The sequence below is a fragment of the Trachurus trachurus genome, assembly GCF_905171665.1.
Source record: "Trachurus trachurus genome assembly, chromosome: 12".
NCBI classification, from domain to species: domain Eukaryota; kingdom Metazoa; phylum Chordata; class Actinopteri; order Carangiformes; family Carangidae; genus Trachurus; species Trachurus trachurus.
In genome coordinates, this window is record NC_139908.1 from 29,372,346 (window position 1) to 29,395,381 (window position 23,036).

The 23,036-nt window shown below is 42.6% G+C and overlaps 1 protein-coding gene across 1 annotated transcript in view; it reads right to left on the reverse strand.

Annotated features, from left to right (window-relative positions):
• shroom3 (shroom family member 3) overlaps positions 1 to 23,036 on the reverse strand; it is a gene marked incomplete at its 5' end in the record, with an annotated part of 77,382 nt that overhangs the window by 22,556 nt on the left and 31,790 nt on the right. Inside the window, 9 exons of the mRNA XM_083982961.1 lie at positions 46 to 457; positions 1,853 to 2,110; positions 4,130 to 4,302; positions 4,402 to 4,646; positions 4,804 to 4,859; positions 6,632 to 6,863; positions 8,425 to 8,750; positions 9,665 to 9,883; positions 14,861 to 14,986. Coding sequence (XP_083839087.1) covers positions 46 to 457; positions 1,853 to 2,110; positions 4,130 to 4,302; positions 4,402 to 4,646; positions 4,804 to 4,859; positions 6,632 to 6,863; positions 8,425 to 8,750; positions 9,665 to 9,883; positions 14,861 to 14,986 — 2,047 coding nt within the window. The remainder of the gene's footprint in view (positions 1 to 45; positions 458 to 1,852; positions 2,111 to 4,129; positions 4,303 to 4,401; positions 4,647 to 4,803; positions 4,860 to 6,631; positions 6,864 to 8,424; positions 8,751 to 9,664; positions 9,884 to 14,860; positions 14,987 to 23,036) is intronic.

The window sequence follows — 23,036 nt, forward strand, 5'->3', positions numbered from 1 at the left end:
TAACAAGGTAGTGATTAGTGCTAGTGATAACAAATGTTGCGTTACCCTTATCACAGTGGCTTTGTTGTGTGGGTTGTTGGTGCTGTGGCTCCGCTGCTTCCCCACACGTTCTCGCCGCTCAAAGTGACTGACTTTCTCCAGGACAGAGAGGCTGGAGGCGGGTCCCTGGCTACTGTCGCCAAGGCCACTGTTGCCATGGTTAGAGTCAGAGGTGGCACATCCCTGTACTTCGGCGAGGGCGATCTCCAGACGGGTCAGCGGGTGTTCTCTGTCTCTGTCCCATTCTCTGTGGTCCCAGTGCTGGGACGGCAGAGCTGCTGAGTCACTATGGTGACGGGGAGCGGTCTGGGAGGTGGAGGCGTGTGGAGCCCAAGGCTGAGGGGGAACCGGTACCTGTCCCTGAGCGGACCTGGAGACCACCACCGGGTCTGAATGAACACTGGTCTGATCCTGTGATCTGAGGGAGGGAGGAGAGGAGAACGGAGGGAGGAGAGGAGAACGGAGGACGGATGAAAGAAGACATCATCACCAGTAACGGTTTTATAAAATAACAGAATTACTACCGCCGCTACTTTTTTCAGTAACAAATAATCAAAACAGCCCTGTTATAACGCCGTTACCATTACTGTCAATAAAATGCGCCATTACTTGACTCAAGTAGTCCTGCCACAAAATAATACACCTGTTAAAGTGTACTTTATATACACTTGAGCTGTTTATCTGGAACTAACCAACTCACTCAGTATTCCTCCGCACAGGCAGGATTTGAGCTTTTTTTTTTTAAGTAATGCAATAGTTACTTTTCCTAGTAATTAATTACTTTTATAATATAGTAATTCAGTCACTAACTCAGTTACTTCTGGGGGAAAGTAACTAGTAACTATAACTAATTAAAGGTAACGTGTCCAACACTGTGGACAACCAGTGGGACTCAGCATCATGTAACAGGTCGCTGGCTGTGTGTTGAAGGAATGTAGCGCCGCATTATGTAATAATGTAATAAGTTTTCACCTCATGATGTAATGACGCTGCATTTTGCAATAATCTGCCACATTTTGTAATAAAACGCAATATGTAATAAACTTTGCTGCATTTTGTAATAACTTGTTACATAATGCACCGAATTATTACAAAATGAGTTGCACCTTTTTTTGAAAAAAATATAATAATTTGGTGCAATATGTAACAAGTTTAAAAATGCGTCAAAGTTTATTGCATATTGTGTTCAAGAATTCTATTACAAAATGTGGCGTTATTACAGTACATCATGAGGTGAAAATGTATTACATTATTACATAATGCGATGCTACAAGGTATAATGGTAAATTTGAGTATTCCTTTGTTTTAATCACTTCAGACGTCCACACACCCTACTTTCCCCCAAGGTATCAGAACTCCTTTTGTTTGTTACCCATTTGTGTATTTTAAATGTCTAGACCTTCAACCTTCAGGATGCCACAGGTGTGAAACACACCCTTGGGGGTCGGTACCAATACCTACAACAAGACAAAGCAGTGTGAAAACACTGTCTGAGTAAAGGGCCGACCCCTGCAGCAACCAAGGGGGTGTGGAATACACCTTAGGGGGCGTTCCTCAGGTAGAAACGTTTAGTCTCCCCATTTCTCTTGGTCTTTTCTTTACCATCACCACTCGGATGAGGATTGACCTTTCTTTGCAAGGAAATAAAAACATGTCGGGCGAAGTCTCTATTTCATTATTCACCAACAGCAAACGGCTAAAAACCTCCACAACAAAGGAGATTGACAAATGACAGAAGCAGAATCTGTTATCTCAACATGTCACACAGACAGAAGTGATTTCAACACAGGTACGACGGATCGTCTGCCCTTACCTGCTCCTGTCTCCCCTGGACTGGACAGGCGTGTACGGGTCCCTCCACTCGGGTGACTGGGCCTGGGGCCTAGATCCGGTGGTGGACTGGGTGAGGGGAATGTGGTTTTGTTCCTGGAACACATGGCCTTTGTGGGGATAGGAGCGTGGGTAGCTCTGGTGGTGGGGCATCTGGGAGCCGGTCTGACTCTCTGGTCCCCCTCCGGCTGTTTTCATAGAGGGTTTGTAGTGTCCATGGTGAGACTCTTCCTGCAGAGGCCTGATCAAAATAAAAGATTGACTTAAATCCTACAACATTATGGGCTGATATGATTTCTTTTACCCTGCTGGCCCCTGTCTGCCTGGGTTTCCTAATCCAAGACATGCAGGTAGATTAACTAGCAATTTGTGAGCATGAAGGGTTGTTATTCTTTATATATCAGCATTGTCACAGACTTGGAACTTGTCCACAGTACTATAGAATCCTCCCCTCACCATCAAAGATTAGCTGATGTAAGTGTGGCGTCTGTCCATCCTCATGATTCTTTCTCACAGCCCCACATCACACCATGACGGCTTGAATACATGAGTACCGGTATGTAGACTATTGAGTACTGGAACATACTTATAATACTAGTGTATACATAGAAATATACTGAATATACTTTAATCATTATTGAAACTGAATACTTTTTCATCTTTAGTTTTTAAAGCCCCAGTATGTAGGAATTCCCCCCATCTAGCGGTGTGGTTGCATATCGGAACGTATTCTTGATGTTGCATTCACGTGAAATCGGACAGAAGTTAGACAGACAACAGACGCTGCATGTTGCAGAGTGAGTGTAGATCACTGCTGCGTTAGAGGGCGGAACCTTTGTTAGTGGGCTCGTGTTCTCCCGCCCTCGTAAAATAGGTACACCTGTTGTGTTACGCATGCAATGTTCCGCCTGCTGGCTCATGTGTGCTATGTGTGTATGTAGCTGCCAATGTGAGTAAATGAGCAAACACGGTATCCTACGTCTGCGTGCATTATTGCTAAGTAAAGCAACCACTCGGGTTACTACACTGCATGTAACAGGATAAACAAGTGGTCCGCCAGCACGAGGCAAAACAATACAGGCCTGACAACATGTTGTCATGGTGATGTGGTATTGTTTTACCGTCTATCTCTCGTGGAGTAAAATGACATCCGGTTGGTTTGCCGACGGCCGTCTGCCTGACTGCACCTGAATGCAACACCAGTGCCTCCGTCCTTCCTCACACTACACAGTGGTGACAGTTTTAACAGGCCGAGCCCACAGCTCCGCTGAGTTTCCGTGGTTACCTACGGTCACGCTGCCACTCAATGTAAAAAATGGCGATGCAACATGGCCGCCTCGGTTCGGTGCGCCTCCCCCTTGTATATTTGTAACGACTTGTAACAACTCATTCTAAGGTACCAGAAAGCTTTCATTTGTATGCGGCTGTGATTCCACTTCAGTGAAATACGTATTTATGAAAGACATATTTGATTTTTACTAATAAAAAGCCAAATAAGTTACATACTGGGGCTTTAAGAAATGTATTCTTCAACACTGGAAATATACGGAAGCCCCTACTATTTTACATTGGAACATTTTTATTACCGTAAATACTATTTAAACATGGAAAGGGCAGTAATGAAGGACAACGATTAAGAGAAACATTTCTTGCAGGTTTGGAGTCTAATTGGTGACTCCCTGAAAATGAGAGTGCAGAAACCTACACCATAATTATACATCCAAAGGAACCTTGTGCTTTGTTTACTTGTTTGTTAGTTTTGTTTCCCCTATTATTATTATTATTATTATTATTATTATTATTATTATTATTATTATTATTATTGTTATCATTATTATATATTTTTTTAATTATTATTATTATTATTTTTTTGTTATTTATCTGTTTTTTTTCATATCACTATTAACATTATTAGCATCATCATTATCATTATTGTGAGCATTATAATCATTTCAGTATGTGTGCATGTGAATGTATGTTTGTGTATGTGTGTGTATGATATAAATAAAAAATAATAATAAAAAAAAAAGATATTGAATATACTGTTGAGGTTAACTAAGTGTCTGTTTTTCACAGACACTCGGTCACATTAGAATGTATTGGAAGTGACGTGTCTCATATTTCTGTGCAGTTACAGACTTCACTTAATCACAGTGACAAACTTTTTACTGTCACTTGCTCATGAGTGACTGAAGTAGCGAATATTCCTGTGGAAAAGATTCAGTCTCATCCTGGAGGATGAATCAACTCTTATGGTTACCTGTCTGCATCATGTGCTGGCGTCCTGAGCTTTGACGAGGCAGATGTCATGTAAGACGAGTGCAGGCAGTGGGAAACTGAAATGTTATTTTGGTGTCTGTTTTCTGTGGTTGCTGTCTTTCCATCCCTCTGACCCTCTGTTACTCCTTCATCCTTCCCTCCTCCTCCTCCTCCTCCTCCTCCTCCTCCTCCTCCTCCTCCTCCTCCTCCTCCTCCTCCTCCTCCTCCTCCTCCCTGCCGCCGGCCGCTCTCCTTGGACAGTGCAGGATAGACTGCAGAGGCTGGGTTGGAGCTGGACAACGGTGCATAGTGGGGGGGCTCCAGCTGGGGGGCGGGATACGCTCCTGGTGGAAAAATGAGCCGCCCGGACTGGAGGGTGGAGTCTGCAGGTCCAGAGGAGGCTTCAGGTGGTGAAGGGGGAAAGCCCCCGCCCTGCCGGGGCTTGGTGGTGGGGCTGCTCTCTGGACTCTTCTCTATCACTGTGTGGAGCTGACACTCTGTGCCATAAGAGCCTTTAGCTGCAAACACAGTGGTAATGGTTGGAAAAACAAGGTAGAGGACTGAGCAGTAAAAACAATTCACCAATCACATCAATGTACCATGAGTCTTTTAATGGTTCCATTTCATACTATTTAATTTACAATGAGTGAAAACAGTAAGTGACTGAAAACATACCTGCACCTGAGGCCACAGGGCCACTTGAGTGATGGCAGGAACCTTTCTGCAGAGACCTGAATAGAATCAATTGTAATAGATGAAATCAGATTCATTTTAGTCACATTACATATGACTCTTTTGCTACAAACTACCGCACCATACTGTATGCAATCTCATGATCACCTTACGCAATCCTATCCTTCACTAAAATAGATACAATCTGGTTTCAGACTTTTGAGCCCATACTGCTCGTCTGTAATGTCCCTCTGGTATTGAAGCCCCGACATGAGAAATTGTTCCGCCGGTCAGTGCAAATCACACAGAAAGAGCAGTGAACTGAGACACTGGGAGCTTCCGCTACAAAACAAGCTTAAAATATAGACTTATTTAATTTTTTTCGGAACAATTTCTCATGTCGGGGCTTCAATACAAGAGGGACATTACAGACGAGCAGTATGGGAGATATTTGGATGTTTTTTGGTGTGTCTTTTTTGGACAAAGAAAGTTGGTATCCATTCACAACCATTATATGGACCAATACTGCTGCGCGGACCCCCTCGTAACTCAGAGAAGGAACGGAGGACTCTGAAAATTCTCACAGCTCTTAGTCGACATGAGGGTGAGTAGATAATGAGTGAAATTTGAATTTTGGGTGAACTATCCCTTTAATATTTATTAAAGGGCATTTCCAGGGGCGGTGCGTGGTGCAGTGGTTAAAGCGGCCGCCCCATGTTGAGACTACAGTCCTCACTGCAGGTGTCCCCGGTTCGAATCCCGCGTCGGGCAGACCTTTCCTGCATATCATTCCCCCTCTCTCTGCCTCCCCCTTTCCCTGTCTATCTCACTGTGCTATCAAATAAAGGCAAAAAAGCAAAAAAAAAAATACTTTAAAGGGCATTTCCAGTGGTAATCAATGTCACCTATGATTAGTTCATTTCTTACCATCCACACTCCCAAATGCAGCGTGCAGACGTTTATATTCGTTTTTTGTTCAAGAATCTATTGTTTTTTCAATGTTCATTAATGGGCTCCGGACTCATTTTAAAATAGTTCTGTGGTCGCAACTCAAGTAACGTCCTTTTGTCCTTCATTTACATTTTAAAATTCGCTTTACAATTAAATTAAATCAAAATGTGGACATTGTTCCTTTCCAGGTCAGAGAACACAACAGTAGAGGGACTCCATGAGGGACTCTGAGGCGTTTGTTCTCTGACCTGGAAAGGAACAATGCGGAAGCCGCAGTAAGTCCGAATTTTAATTTTACAATTCTAAAATTATTCCGGAGCCCATTAATGAACATTGAGAAAACAATAGAATTTTGAACAAAAACGAATATAAACGTCTACACGCTGCAGTTGGGAGTACTGATCATAGGTGACCTGATATCTGAGGTTAACATTGATTACCACTGGAAATGCCCTTTAATACACTACCAGTCAAAAGTTTGGACACACCTTTTTTATTATTACTTTCTACATTGTAGATTCAAAACTATGAAGAAACACATATGGAATTATGTAGTAAACAAAACGGTGTTAAACAAAGCAGGATATGTTTTAGATATTAGATTTTTCAAAGTAGCCACCATTTGCTGTGATGACATCCTTACACACACAATTACTATATAATTCTATATGTGTTCCTTCATAGTTTTGATGAATCTACAATGTGGAAAGTAGTAAAGTAAAGAATAACAGTTGAATGAGAACGTGTGTCCAAACTTTTGACTGGTAGTGAACATAGCAGCTATTTTCTTTAAGAAGAACATCCTACAATCATTCATAAAAAGTGTTCAGATGTTTTTCTCTGTAATCAGACATGCATGGAGGTGGATGATTGTACTGACCGTAGTGAGCGGGCATGCTCCAGACTGGACCAGGAGTTTGGTCTTTCGTGGTTCCTGATGGCTGCATAGCTGTCACTGCGCCTCGGGGGAGGGGGCACCCCCCTCAGGCTCTCATAGGAGCTGCGGCTGGCTGCCGGGCTCCATATTGGACCCACACTGTGCCTGTTTGACGCTGGCACACCACCACCACCGCTGCTGCTGCTGCTGCTGCTGCCACGGTGACAGACCCCGCCTGATGGACCAGTGGTGGAGAGAAGGACACTGATATCATCACATCACAATAACATAACATTACTTTTTTCTTTTTTTTTTCATACATTTCCATTTTCCATTTATAAACATATGCAGCATTCACATTATTCAAGTGGAATAGTAAATATAGGATTTCTCCAAAACATTTTAAATTGTTATTGATGCTTAACACATTTGGAGAAGTGTATGTAGTTTGTTGTGCTGCTCTCTAACCATCACATCATGATCACGTGAAAACTTAACACATTTCACACCAGATGTGTTGAAATCTCCATAATATTTAAAGGGATAGTTCACCCAAAATTCAAATTTCACTCATTATCTACTCACCCTCATGTCGACTAAGGGCTGGGAGAATTGTCAGAGTCCTCCGTGCCTTCTCTGAGTTACGGGGGGGTCCGCGCAGCAGTATTTGTCCATATAATGGTTGTGAATGGTGCTCACTTTTCTTCGCCCAAAAAGACACACCAGAAAACATTCCAATACCTCCATACTGCTCGTCTGTAATGTCAGTCTTGTATTGAAGCCTCGACATGAGAAATTGTTCCGCCGGTCAGTGTAAATCACGCGAGATTTGTGTGACACAGGAAGAGCAGTGAACTGAGACACTGGGAGCTTCCGCTACAAACAAGCTTAAAATATAGACTTGGATGTTTTTTGGTGTGTCTTTTTGGACGAAGAAAAGTGAGCACCATTCACAACCATTATATGGACAATTACTGCTGCGCGGACCCCCCCCGTAACTCAGAGAAGCCACGGATAACTCTCCCAGCCCTTAGTCGACATGAGGGTGAGTAGATAATGAGTGAAATTAGAATTTTGGGTGAACTATCCCTTTAAACAAATTCTTACATATCTTATAGAAAGGGGGGGGGGGGGGGGGGGGGGGGGGGGCTGTAGTAAAACTCAAATTAGACCAAGTAGAGCAGAGTTAACAATAGGCAAAAAAAGAAAAAAAAACATTTCTTTGATTCTGACCATTAGTAAGAATCATAGTTTAGTTTAACAAAATGGCAACAACTAAATTACTTAACTTAAAGGGATATTTCAACATTTTGGCAAATTTCCCCATTGCCATAATCCTTATAGTTTTAGGAGTAGGTTCGTTACCTTTAATTGTTGGTGCAAGTTGTTTCTTTTCACATGAAGCAAATACTCAGAACTACTTGTGCTTTTGAAGTCACTCTGCCGAGCAGCTGTGTCTGGAATGTAGTTCCGGTTACGCATTTGCCTGGAAAACAACTCAGTCTCGTAGCGTTCCATTATTATCTCATATCGTGGTGAATGTGCAGGTCACAAATTGTCCACCAGAGCGTTTTGGAGTTGTTGGATTGTGTATTTGATGAGATTGATGGGGGAAACCCGGAAATACCACATGCCTCTGAGCAGATCGTATTTCTGCCCCGCTGATCTAAAAACAGCTTGCACTGACAATTAAAGGTAATGAACCTACCTTAAAGACTATAGGGATTATGGCAATGGGCAAATTTGCCAAAATGTTGAAATATCCCTTTAACCTTTAACTGAAAGAGAAATTTTACCTTGCACGTCTCGGCTCAGTCCGGCCCTTGCTCCACCATCGCCGCGGGAGTCACAGCTGCGTAGCAACAAAGCGGAGGTGGACTTGTACTCGTGCTCTTGAGATAGGCCTTTGTGGGCATCGTAAACTGGGTGGATGTAACGGACGTCGGTCTGCTGCATCTCGTCACTTCCCCGTCCTCTCTGAGGGACGGTCTCCAGCGAGTAGGATCGCTCTGGGCTGAAGGAGGCGTTGGAGGCGAGGTACTCTGGGATGCTGGAGCTGGTGGAGAAGGAGGAGTAGGCAGAGTCTCGTTTGCTGTGGAGGTGGTCGATGCTGTTGGAAGACCTGGAACATGACAGGAGATGTAATGTCAGATCATAACTTAACTGTGCTCACACTTCCATTTAAGATTGGTCATATGACATATTTTTTATGGAAATATCACTTTTTGAAGGCTTTTCAACAATTTGGGTGTCTGTCTTGCCCTTTGTCCCCCGAAATGTGAGAACTGGCAAAAAAGTCTGAATTTTTCAGGCTCCTGAGGTTGAAATCGAGCTGTTCCCTTGGTTGTCTGACAATGTTGATGTAACTAGTTTTGGAATTTGCATAACCCCACCCCTAGGTGGTACCAAGGGGGCGGGGCAAGCAGTGGTTCATTTGCATTAAAGGGACAGGCACTGAAAGCAGCCGTTGTGAACAGGGCTGTTTAGAGAGGATGAAAAGAGCTGTGATGTTTGATCCTTGGGGGATTTTGACCAAAGCATGTCACAGACATGTCTTTAAGACACCTGGGGACTGTTTTAATTTGTGGAAAAGGGGCAGAATATGTCTCCTTTAAGAACAACATTATAGTCAACAAAACAAAAGTTCTGGTTGTATTAACTGCCATGACTGTAAATACAGTACAGCAGTAGTAGATCCACACACAAAGGGACAACCCACGGTGACATAATGACTGTGACATTGTGTTTGGTGAGGCTAAAATTCCACAGATTTTTAATAATACATATTAAAGCTGGTATCCAAGAGATGTTGTGGTGATTAGATAAGGTTTGGCACTAACTGATCCTAAAACCACAATGTGTGAGTTTCTACATTATTGAAAAAACAAGACACAGCATGTAAATCAGCTTTCTGTATGTTTGATAGTTTCCACATGCTCCTGGTCTCTGTGCTAAGCTAGGCTAAGCTAGGCTAAGCTAGGCTAAGCCCCTCCTGGAACGATCTCTACTACAGTAAGAATAAGACAGTATGTGAACCTGGCAGAGGACAGCTGGTGGCAGGACGAGTAGGTGGGGTGGGCTCCACTGTGGGCGTGGAGGCCCAGCGAGTGGTGGTGCTGAGCTCCAGAGTGGAGGTGGGAGGACTGGGGAGGGTCCAGGCTCTCCATGCTGCCCCTAGAGCTGTACTGGTCCGGACTCTTCCTCAGGTAACTGCCCCCGGAGTCGAAGCCACCGGACAGGTCAGTGGTGGAGACACTGAGAGACAGAGACAGAGGGACATTTCAATTCTTTGCAGGGAGACTCATAAAATAAAACAAAAGATCTGACACTTAAAGCTTATATCAGCATAGTGTTAGCATGTTAGTAGGCTACAGCTGCAACTGAAGTTTGGCAGGTAATAATACAAGTACTGTTTATATTTTGATTGCATTGGATGAGAAGTCAGGAGATAATAAAACCTATAATATACCTATTAATTTTATAATGTATTCTACTACTGAAGGCTGAATCAGTGATCACCCTGAACATGAGAGGCTGCCTGTTCAATTAAACCTGACAGTGCACAAGTGTAGAAAGAGAAGATGCTAAAATCCTCCATGCAAGTGTTTTGTTATGTATTTCAACAGAGCTGCAACAATTAATCGATTAATCAAGCAATAATCGATTATTAAATTGGTCAACTATTTAGATATCAAATAATCGTTTTGAGTAGTTTTTTAGGGGGAAAAAAGCCCAAATTCTCTGATTATTGTGAATATTTCTGGTTTCTTTGTTCCTTTATGACAATAAAGTCTCTCTTTGGTTTGTGGACAAAACAAGACATTTGAGGACGTCGTCTGGTGGTTTGGGAAACACTGATTGACATTTTTCAACATTTTTTGACATTTTATTGACCAAACAACTAAACGATCGATAATGAGAATAATCATTAGTTGCAGCCCTATTTTTCAACTGTAACCATTGTGTTGTTATTAACTGTGGTGAGCGTAGTGGTCTGAATGCTGCTGTAATGTTGTAGGCTACTTTGATGTTTCCCTCCTCTTTTACCCTGAGTCATATAACTATGTATGTACAAGATGAGATATTGAAGTGATCATTGCATCACAGTGTTGTGACTTACCAAACCATCAGTGGGTGGTGATGTGTATGTGCTGGTTGTTAAGTGAGCTGCAGAATCTGCTGTGACCTCACTCTGGATAATTGACTGGAATGTAAATGTGAGTGTTTGTGCCTGTGCCTACGTCACAGTTTGACCCACCAAGTACTTCAACCAAACACAATGTGATTACTGCTCTGGCAGCGAGGACAGTGTCTGTCTGTCTCTCTGTGTCTTCCCTCCTTCTGCGTCGGAGTCTCTCACTTCTACCTCTGTCGTTTCACCTCCATTAAAGCGCGGCTGCAGAGCGAACTCTGTGCGTATGTGCCAGTGGGTGGTGGGACGGTTACCATGGGAGACCCAGAGGTGAGGGGGAGGGGAATCAGGAATGTGCACACGCACACACACATCCAGGTCAGTGGCTTTAATTCACTCGACCCTTTAGAACAATCGATAAGACATTATATAAATACTATAGCCTAATTACTCAGTTATATAATTGATAAATCATCACATTCATTGTAATACGATTATTGTCAGAGAAATAAATACAGTATTACAATTTCACAACACTATGAATGTGTAAAATCAAATATTCAAAATACAATTACATTACTAATTACATTACTAATATAGGACCAGTTATTAATCCTCCAGGGGAAATGTTTGAAATATTAAAGTCATGTTTTTTTTTATTGTTTATTTTAATTACAAATGACGCACTAACATTTAAATTCCTACCAATTGTATGTTACGTTAGGTAAATGGAATGTATTTGTGCATTTACCTTTACTTTGGTGCACATATGCCGATATGTTTCCAACATAATCTTTTTTGGAAAGTGACAGTATTTCGAAATCTTCACGATTAATTAATTGTGGTGTTTAAATCTGCAATTAATTGTGAGAACAAGTAATTCTGACATCTCTAATCAGAGATCATAATACAACATAAAATCATCAGTAATGCTACAATACATTAAAATCATTTTGCATTTAGTAAAGCCTAAAGGTCTTGAGGTCACATCACATAACAAACATATGGACAAGTGAATAAGCTGGGTTTTGAACTATGACTGGCAGAGACATCAGCCAACTCCTACTGTGTGATATCATGAAGTTTTTAAGTCAAACAACAACTGTCCATCAATTCCTTAAGAAGACTTGAAGGTTATAAATGGCTGTTTCTTATAATGTCTTCACAGATACTTTCATATTCGTTCCTGTAAAGACAGAGGTGTTATGTGTCTGTTGACTTGAACATGAACTATGACCCACAGAGAAGCTGCTGTGGATGGACCAACCATCTCTTCAAAACACTAAAGCCCCGTTTCCACTATGCGGTACGGTACGGGTCGGTACGGAACTCTTGTATTGAAGCCCCAACATGAGAAATTGTTCCAAAAAAAATTAAATAAGTCTATATTTTAAGCTTGTTTGTAGCGGAAGCTCCCAGTGTCTTGGTTCACTGCTTTGCCTGTGTCAGTGCAAATCTCGCACGATTTGCATTGACGCCCAGTTCACGGCTCCGCAAATCACGTGAGATTCCGGCAGAGCAACACTGGGAGCTTCCGCTACAAACAAGCTTAAAATACAGACTTATTTAATTTTTTTCTGAACAATTTCTCATGTCGGGGCTTCAATACAAGAGGGACATTACAGACGAGCTGTGTGGAGGTATTTGGATGTTTTTTGGTGTGTCTTTTTGGATGAAGAAAAGTGAGCTCCGTTCTCAACCGTCATATGGACATGCAGTGCTGCACGGAGCCCCGCTGTAACTCAGAGAAGCCACGGAGGACTCTGAAACTTCTCCCAGCCCTTAGTCCACATGAGGGTGAGTAGATAATGAGTGAAATTTAAAATTTGAGTGAACTATCCCTTTAAGATACTAAAAAAAGGCTACACAGAGCTTTCAATACAAATACTGACAGAGGTTAAACCAGTTAGAGCCACATGCATGTATGTGTGTTTTTACTTCAGTGGATTTAAAGCAGAAGTAAGCAGAATATTTGTGTTAACTCTTTCGCGACCACACTAATTCCTCAGCACATCCGCTCAGGACCACATGTTTTTGGCTATTTGTTTACCTTTTATCTCACGTCGAACCGAACTCTGTACGTCACCTAGAAACAAACGGTCTTCACGTGATTGAAGAGTGACTTTACGACGTGCTCCACGAAAAAACGGCGAGTTTTTCCGCCGTTTCGTTCGTGAGGACGAAGTAGAAGAAGAGAGCTGGGTTTCTCCAAAAACGGAGCTCCCGCTCTAGTTTCAGAGAAAAACGCACTTTTGTGTCAAGTAGCAATCTGCTCATTTTACCGGTGCTCTGCAGTGTGGCATGTCTCCCAAATCATTTCTACGGCTAAATAAATATATTTGTAGGCATATCTGGGGGGTGTGGCAGCTTGGAGAGCAGCGGTGCAGCGGTGTGGGTCTCTGGCCGCAGCGCAGCAGCTCCGGGACACTGCTGTGTGACTGGCCGGCGATGAGTGCTCTGGGGCGGGGACGGCCGGTCACAGCACCCGCTGCTCAGCGCCCGCTCTGCTGCACAGCGCCGTGAAAACAGCCGTGATAACGGGCTTTCAGATCCGAGTCTCCAAACCATAAACGTTTGTAACAGCACCGGTAAAAGTCGCCACATTTGTCGTCGGTCGCTTTTGTCAAAAGAGGGTTTGGAAAGTCGCCAGATTCAGCGAGAAAGTCGCAACACTGTAGCCGACAGCCGCACAGCGCTGCACGCTGTCCCCACAGCAGCATTCAAGGAGAACGATTACTCAAACAAAACCAAGATCACACAGTTTATAAAAAATATTATGTTTTGATTTTAGTTTAAAACAGTTTTACATATCAGAGGACTACCATATTCACACACAGGGTACCTCAGAGTGTCTATTATCGTAATCTGTAAAAAAAAAAACGGTTTTGACGAGTTTGCTCGTCAATGGTCGTGAACGTTCGGCAGGCTGTGACGAGTTTACTCGTCAATGGTCGCGAAAGAGTTAATATAAGTCTTAAATAGTTGTATCTTCCGACAGCAATCACTTCTATAGAGTGTTTGGTCTGAAACACGGGTCTGTCAGTCACTCTGCTCTGCTGTAAGCCGAGGAGAAAACTTTCCTTGTATCCTACAACCTTTATCCAATGAGGAGAGAGAACGGCATAAAGGGGCGGTCCTCTCTGTGTGTGCAGCCAAGGGATGCGCGTGAATGTGGTGACGTAGGGACGAGGGCGGGGACTGCTAACTCCATCAGCTGACAGGAAGTTAGCCAAAACCACCGGATCGCTTACTTCTGCTTTAACACAAGGTTGACTCAATAAGAAACTCAACAGCAGTTTGTTTGCACTGGTGGGTGTAGAGGAGACCCCAGAGTGAGAGCCATAGTAATCTTAAATGCTGACATGCTTTGACACATGTCCACTTAAAGATACACAACAGCAGTAACAGCTATGTACAAATATCAGTGTCTTCTCACTCCTGTTACAGTCTCCTGAGATGCAAAATGAGACTTGTACTGTGTTGAGAGAGGCTTTCTCCTGCAGCCTCCTGATGAGCAGCCTCTGCCATATTTCCTTTTACTTTCTTCTTCTTCCTTCCTCTCACTTTCTACCATCTTCTGACTTCAGCAGCAGAAATGCAGCAAACACACAAACTCCCACAAGAAGAGGACGACAAGTCTGGTTGGACCCAAAATCTCTGGGATATTATTTCTGTATTATCTTCATATTTACAGGTGGATCTCAATAAATTAGAACATCACAGAAAAGTCAACTTCCAGTAATTCAAGTCAACTCGCCCCAACCTGCTACTGAGTACATATAGATAGACATACTTTTCAGAAGGCCAACATTTTCCATATTTCCATAATATTTCTAATATTCAATTTTTTTGAGATACTGAATTTTAGGTCTTCTTTAAATGTAAGTAATGTAATGACAAGACATGAATTAGAAAAAACTACACAAAATGTATTAGTTTCACTTTTGAATTGAATTACTTTCATAAATCAACTTTTCCATGATATTCTAATATATTGAGATGCACCTGTACATGTTGTGTCTTGTAGGCTGCTAAGTGGCTAGCACAACAACTTAACCCAACCATGAATGCGGGGCCAGAGGGAGAGCAGGGGTGCTGACCTGCTGTGATACGTGCGGTGCCAGGCGCTGCTCATCGTGTCCATCTTCTCCTGCTCCGCCTCCTGCCGAGCCTCGGCCAGCTTTGATGAGTGCCATGAGTGAGGACGGGATGCTGGCTCACTGCGTCTGTCGGGTTACAGCACAGAGGCAGAACCAGTGTATGAACAATGCTGCAGTGAATCCACACACACTGTGACACTCAACAAACAACTTCTTATCTTTATCCCATAGACCAAAACATCTGCTGCTGAAATGTAATTGAATGTTTTTTTAGTCATGATAATGTAGAGATGTAGATTAAACAGAGCTGATGGTTTCTACATCTGTCTCCTCACATTAGTTTAGTTTATGTAACTTATTAAGGGACAGTGTGCAATAACATTAATCATTAAAGGGACAACGAGGAGTTTCTATTTGGTTATTTAAAAGTCTCACGTTAATGTGGATGAATCTACGCTACCCACACTTGTTAATGGGCCCATTTTCGATAAATCTATGGTTTTGTCTCTATGGTTATTTTGTTATTATTAGTGGTGGTGGAAATGCTGGGCGAGTAGACTAGCGTTTCTTTACTTTCGGTTTTGTGGCGAGTCATGCGAATAACGCCGTTTATGGTGGGAACTACGACGGTATGTGATCGTCTTCCAACCTCTGACTTTAATTCTTGATGAATGAAAACATGAGTCTGTCTTGCGCCGGTCAAAGAATTTTACGGTGCGCGCGGAGGCTCATAAATGTAGTGTGAAAACACTTCGCTTTTCCAAAACTCCTCGTTGTCCCTTTAACAAGAAATGAGGAGATAGTTGCACCACATTTAGCTATAACTGCTAATTTCCATCAGTAGTACCAACATAGAATTCACAACAGAGGAGAAACCTGAGACATAAAATGACACAGATGAACAGTACTGACATGCAATTTCCACATTTAAAATGACCAAATTGTTACAGTGCAGGGAGGAACAACACACAAAACACTAAAAGACAGTCCAAGACTGGTGTGAGGCAGGAATGTACATAGATAACGTGCTGGTTTGCTTGTTGGTGGTCGACAAAGTGCAAAGTGCTCGTAGCAACAAAAAGAGAGAGAAAAAGTGACAGAGTTGATGGAACGATGGTAATTCAGAATTGCAGGGGTGATTAAATACCAACAACGGTAATATGACAGGAATATCTGTAGCTCAGATAAACAGCAGAAGAGAGAAACGCAAAATGAAACATAATGACAGAAAATCAGACATTCACACAACCATCAGATTCCTCCCCACTGCAGTGAGTTTAGAATCAGAGCTGAAACCAGAAAACTGATTTTCTCTCAAATAAATATTATCACAGTCGCCCCATGGTAACACAACAACACACAAATACACATGCACTCATCCCACATAGATCTAACTCACATTGCCTTCCTCTTGTAGTGCCGCAATGTAAGAATGTAATACATTTTCACCTCATGATGTAGTACGCTGCATTTTGTGATTAAATTCTTGAACACAATATGTAATCAACTTTGACATATTTTGTAATAAGTTGTTGAATATTGCACCAAATTTTGTTATTATTTTTTTTGCAATGAAAAAATGAAACACTTCAAGAATACCTCATAAAAGTGAATATTTTTAATATCTGCATTCTATACTCTATTCTATATTAGAAACCAGATTAGTGTTTTATGCTGCAGGAGCAATTTCCAGAGGGTTCTATGAAGATTTCAGTATCTTCAGTTTCTGTTCTATTTTTCTGACTTTTTTTTTTTTTTGTATTTTTTTTTTGGCCTTTTTGCCTTTATTTGATAGCTCATAGTGAGATAGACAGGAAAGGGGGAGGCAGAGAGGGGGAATGACATGCAGGAAAGGTCTGCCCGATGCGGGATTCGAACCGGGGACGCCTGCGTTGAGGACTGTAGCCTCTACATCGGGCGGCCGCTTTAACCACTGCGCCACGCACCGCCCCCTATTTTTCTGACTTGAGACATACAGTAGGTTCACAGGAGGTGACGCAGGAGGTGGAGATCTCCCAGGAAAACTACAGAAGCTTTACAGAAATGAGAAAGGGCCAGAGTCGTTGGTGATCTGTGCTGTCACAGTAAGAGGACTATGTGTCCTTCCTGTCCTCTGTGGACGGCCCTCTGTGACTCAGGCTGTGTGTCTGGGTTCGTTGTCCTGCTGCAGAATGAATTGGGGATGCTTCAATGTAAACTCCCCAGTGCATACAACTTTTAGACAGAACTGCATTTGTCATGTTTTTGGTTTTCAAATGATCCATTATCCATGCACGTATCAGATGAAAGTCTTAACATTTTCTCCAACATTTTTGGCAAACTGACCCATTGCCATAATCCCTATAGTCATAGCAGTAGGTTCATTACCTTTAATTGTCGGTGCAAGCTGTTTTTGAACGGCGGAGCAGAGCCGTGAGCTGCTCAGAGCTACGCTACGGAGGCTAATGTGATTTCTTGGTTTCCCTCATCAAACTCATCAAATACACAATCCAACAACTCCAAAACGCTCTGGTGGACAAGTTGTGACCTACACATTCACCACGCTATGAGATAATAATGGAACATATGAGACAGAGTTGTTTTAGAGGCAAATCAGCGGTTTTGCATGAGTTTACCTCGAAAACAACTCTGTCTCGTAACGTTCCGTTATTATTTCATTGTGTATTTGATGAGTTTGATGAGGGAAACGAAGAACTATTTATGCAGATTATTATCTGTTTTTCTACTGCTACAAGTGCTGCTAACATTCTGTATCCTATTATGTTTGTGCAGGTGGCTTTATCTGCTTTCTTTTCTTCCATTATTATTATTATTATCTGTGATCTGTGGTATGTCTGTCTGTTTTTTAATGTGAGGACTACGGATGGAAACTAGCTCTGAGCTAAATCCGGCACACTTACATGACGCCACAGCGTTAAATTGTTCATTAATGTGCATTGTCCTCAGCAAATAAACAATAAATGAAATGAAATCCCATTAGCTTCTGTAGCGTAGCTCTGAGCAGCTCGCGGCTCTGCTCCGCCGTTTTAAAAATAGCTTGCACCGACAATTACGTAACTGTAATGTATTATGTAACTCGTGTTTTTAATATGTTGATGTATTTATTTGACACTGGCACTTTGCACTTCATGTGTGCAAACACCTAATTATTTATTTACTTATTGATTTTTTAGCTCTTTGCTGCTATAGGAGACTGCCGAACGAAATTTCGTTGTATATGTTTTTTATGCAATGACAACAATAAAATTAACTTAACTTAACAATTAAAGGTAATGAACCTACTCCTAAAACTATAGGGATTATAGCAATGGGCCAATCTGCCAAAATGTTGAACTATCCCTTTAAAGGCGGTGGTGCGTTTGTCCTTCAAATAAAAAAACAGGCTTGCAGCTCTTCTTTAATAAAAACATGGATGCCTCCTGAGCAAAGTATGGAGGCACAATGACGTCTTTCTCCTGACTGTTTGTATCTGTGATGGTGCACATACACATACACAGACAGAGGAAATAGAATCTCCACTGTGATGCTTCAGTGATAGAACAGACTGTTGTTGTTTGTAGTGAGAATTAATGTTGGACCACTTATGATAACAAAGACATAACTGGCGTAGCAGTTAAACCCCAATCTCCTCATCCTCGCCATATTCCACATGTTCTGCTGCTCCATCCTCGAAGATAAACAGGAAGAGATTTTATCGGGGTAAGTGGGAGACAGAGACATGAAAGACAGAATGTCTCTGAAGCACAGGATCCTGGGTAATGACAGGACATAACTGAAATACATCAACACGTTATCACCATCCCTCATTACAATGATGTTCACCATGTTCACCCTCTCCATCAGATCCAGAGGGAGGGCTTTGGCTGTGTTTGCTTTCAAATCAAAGTCTGACCACATTACTTATTGTATGTGTCATTAATGATGCATGCACTCTCACATTAGAGCAGATTTGCATTCACACTATGACACTTTTGCTTCAAGGTGATGAAAAACAAATAGAATTCAGGTCCAAGTCGGTCACAATGCTAGAGGTTTTAATCAAGGGGGCAGTTGTCGGTCTGAGAAGTGAAGCTCACTTCCGCGTTCAAAAAACTGCAATCCCCTCGGCTTCCTCTGGGGGCTGGCTCCAGAAGGGAGCAACTCCAATCGAGCCCCATGTTAAAATAGGCGATTTTACAGCTTAAAAAAACATATTTACAGCCTGGTACATTTTATTTTTTTTGTCTCAATCGATAGTTTCTACCCCCGCACACACTCTGAGGGGGGTGAATTTTTTTAAAACTCTACTGTTTTACTATTATTAGGTTTAAAGTTCTGGCCAATTAGGGCGCAGAAACGTTGAGTGACAGGTCCGGAGACCACTGCTACGAGGCCAGTGGGCGGGCCCTCGGCCGGCTAACGGCCGCACCTCTCCAAATATGGCAAGTAGAATCCAACATGGCGCGGTTCAAACCCCCGTAGTAGCGGCACAAAACAGACTCCCCCAAACCAATGGGTGACGTCACGGTGCTACGTCCATTCTTTTTACAGTCTATGGTTTTAATCCAGGTACCAGCGTGATGACAGCGTGATGACACGGCTGCAAAGGTCATGAGTGAGTCACTGGCTGTGTCTCAATTCAGGGGCTGCAGCCTTCGGAGGACCCAGCCTACGCGGTCTCCGGAGGAAACGGCTTCGGAGACTCCTCCGTCGGCTGCATCAACCGTCGATTATGAGACAGTCTAGCCTTCAGAGCATTTCCTGATTGCATCCGAACGTAAACAACAGCGTAACGTTAAACATTTGAAAGTGGCGCCTGCAACGGCTCTTCCGCTTCTCCGCTCCTCACTTTTTTTTCTTTCTTTTTTTTAATAAGTAGAATAAATACACGGGAAGTTATCATTAATATACTAATAAACAAACAATTGAACAGCAGCCAGGGGGCTTCAGGCTTCAGGCTATTAAGTGAATAGAAAATAAAGAGCAGAGTGATATGTTTTCATAGCTTTATTATTATTTGAGTCAGATGCTTTGCCTCCGCTCCTCACCTGTGCGGACAGCAGAGCTCAGCTCAGCGGGCGACCGCGCCTCTGAGCCGGCCGCAGAGCCGGGTTACCGTGGCTACAGCACAGAGCTGCTACGTTCGATAGCTAGCGGCTAGGTTGCTAATAACAACAACGGTGCAGCAAAGCATCTTGGGATACGGGAGGCCGCGAAGGATAGTAGCGATGCATCCTCCGAATGCAGGGGAAAGGAGGACGCATTTGGAGGACGATGCACCCTTCGAAGGCTGCAGCCCCTGAATTGAGACACAGCCACTAAGGTCATAAGTGAGTCATTAAGGTCATAAGTGAGTCACTAAGGTCATAAGTGAGTCATTAAGGTCATAAGTGAGTCACTAAGGTCATAAGTGAGCCATTAAGGTCATAAGTGAGTCATTAAGGTCATAAGTGAGTCATTAAGGTCATGAGTGAGTCACTAAGTGAGTCATTAAGGTCATGAGTGAGTCACTAAGGTCATAAGTGAGTCACTAAGGTCATGAGTGAGTCATTAAGGTCATGAGTGAGTCATTAAGGTCATAAGTGAGTCATTAAGGTCATAAGTGAGTCATTAAGGTCATAAGTGAGTCATCAAAGGCGTTTCAGAAAAACAAGGGTCCTGTCTCAAACACATGTTCTCATAAATGTTTGATCAAGGTTCTGCAGCAGCTACAGATATATAGTCTAGTCTTCTTTCATGACATGAAGAAACTATTTTTACACAAATATTATATAGTACACATTGCACAAAGTTTTCCTAGTGTGCACTTATCAGTGTGCTTCTGGAGTCAGAATGAATAAATTGGGACACAGTAATATCACATTCAGTTTGATCAACACCACCATTTTTCATCAATTTTGTAGGAAGAATCTCAAATGAAGTTCTTTGCTAAGAAGAAATATTCCAATGTGTAAAGCAGTAAGTCTAAATGCAGCTTAACTTTGACCTGCACAAAGCTCAGCTCCCGTCTGAACCCATACATCCCAGGTGTGACTGCTTTTACCTGGAGGTGAACCTGAGGACTTTGGAGATGAGACCGGTTGCCAGGATATTGACGCTGGCCTCCGAGGGCGAGCGGCACAGCGTCCCGTCTGACCGGCCCAGCTCCGCTTTCTTCTGCTTCTTGCGGAGCTTCCTGCGATAGAACACCTCCAGCAGCTCCATGGCTCGATTCAAAGTCCACTTGATTCTACTTTCTGCTCTCCTACCTTCGGTCCTGCTTCGCTTCTCAAATCTTTTCTGCTTCTATGAAATTTTAAAATTCCATTTCCACGCCCTTTCTACTCAATCGATCCTTTATGTGTTTTCCTTTTTGTACGACTTCCAAAACCACTTGTGCTACTGTTCTATGGTCTATTTAACTCAAAGTTTCCGGCCTCATCACATCTTTTCTAATTCTTTCCTGCACTTTCTCCTTTTTTAAGCTTCAAACTAAATGCCCTCCTTCCTTTTCAACAAAGTTAACACAAATTACCACCTTCTTTCCGAATGCAGTCCACTCTCTGCTGCTGTGCTTCCACTGGAAATGGTACAACTCAGGGAAGCGCTCTGACCCTACATGTTCTATAAGCATGGACTGGCCTCTGCTGCTGCTGTCTCTACCACATATGCTCTGTGTCTTGGCTCCAGTTCCAGTCTGAGGTCAGCACACCGGATTGAGTCGCGCTACATGCGCTCCCCACCCCCGAGCTCATTAAGCAAATGAAGCAATTAAGTGTCATTAGGCCGTCGTATGATAAAAGCATGAAGTAAACATCCTTGGCCCAACTCGGTCTGAACGGTAGCTGTGTGTGAGCGAGAGACACTGAACATCTGAGGATAGATAGAGAGAGAGAGAGAGAGAGAGAGAGGAGGCGGGAATGCGTGGAAAGAAAGGGAGGGAGGCTACAGACAGATAAGAGTTTTTAAGGAGAGGATACTGAGGACTGAAGAAACTGAAACTGACAAAAAAAAATAGTAAGAGAGCTGAAGGAGAGGGAGGGTGAGAAGAGGAGGACAGATAAACAGAGAGAGAGAAGGAGAGCTGTTGAAAACACTTGATTATTGAGAACAGTAATAAAAGTGGAGTGTGAAGCCGCGGGGAGGAAGACGTCTCATGATGCAGCATGTGGCTCCACACTGAACAATCAACTCACTATTACTGATCCTCAGATTATCACTGTTCAACAAACTGGAGTCCAACAACATCAGGACACATTTTTAAATCCATCTGTATTAGCAAATTGTTAAAGAGATGTTTTACTTATTCCTAATTGAAAAATGCCATCAGTGAGATATTGACCATTAAGTTGCAATTCTGTCAAAAAGAAAACTATGATTTTAAATATTAGTAGACAGGACAAGATGTCTGATCACACACTACTGAGCACTGCAATGCTGAACTGGTGTGTGTGTGTTTTCTCTCCCTTCTTTCCCTTTAAATATTATTTATGAATTTATTTACTGGGGGGGGGGTTATCTGTTCTGTGCTATGTCAGTCATTTAGTCATGCTACTGACATGAACCTGTACAGACCCTGATGCCTTATGACATTCACCACAGTGGCCCAGTTTCAAGTCTAACCTGTGGCCCTGTGCTGCATGTGATCTTTCTGTCCTCTGTCTCACAAACACCCAAAACAACTTCATAAAACCTGCTCAGATATTCAAGGATGAACCTGAATGACTCTGGCAGTCCTCTCCATTGTTGCCATCGGTAGGTCAATACCAATTGACCAGAGCAATAGATATAACAGAGTGGCGACACTCCCATAGGACTCCGTTGTAAAAAATGGCGGGCCGACTTCCGGGTAATGGAGCCCTCAATAGTTCCAAACATTCCTCCCGCGGCGCTGGACCACGTCTTTCTATGGCTGCACAGCAAGAAACTACTGAGCTACGTTGATGAAATACCGACCAATTTTAAGTCATAAAGTGGTAATAATCTTTCCCAAGTACAGTAACCATGTTGACTTAACAAAACAAAAATTATAAGACTGATCGGTTCATTGAAAAACATTTATTTATTTACGTAACTGTGGTGATTTCAGTCCGTAGCCCAGAAGCAGTCCTGCTCACTTTTCATTATAACAAACTAATGCCACTGCCACAGTTGTTAAATTTCATCAATGAGACCAACACTAATCTCCTAAAAACAATTTAACCAGCAGCAGTAAACC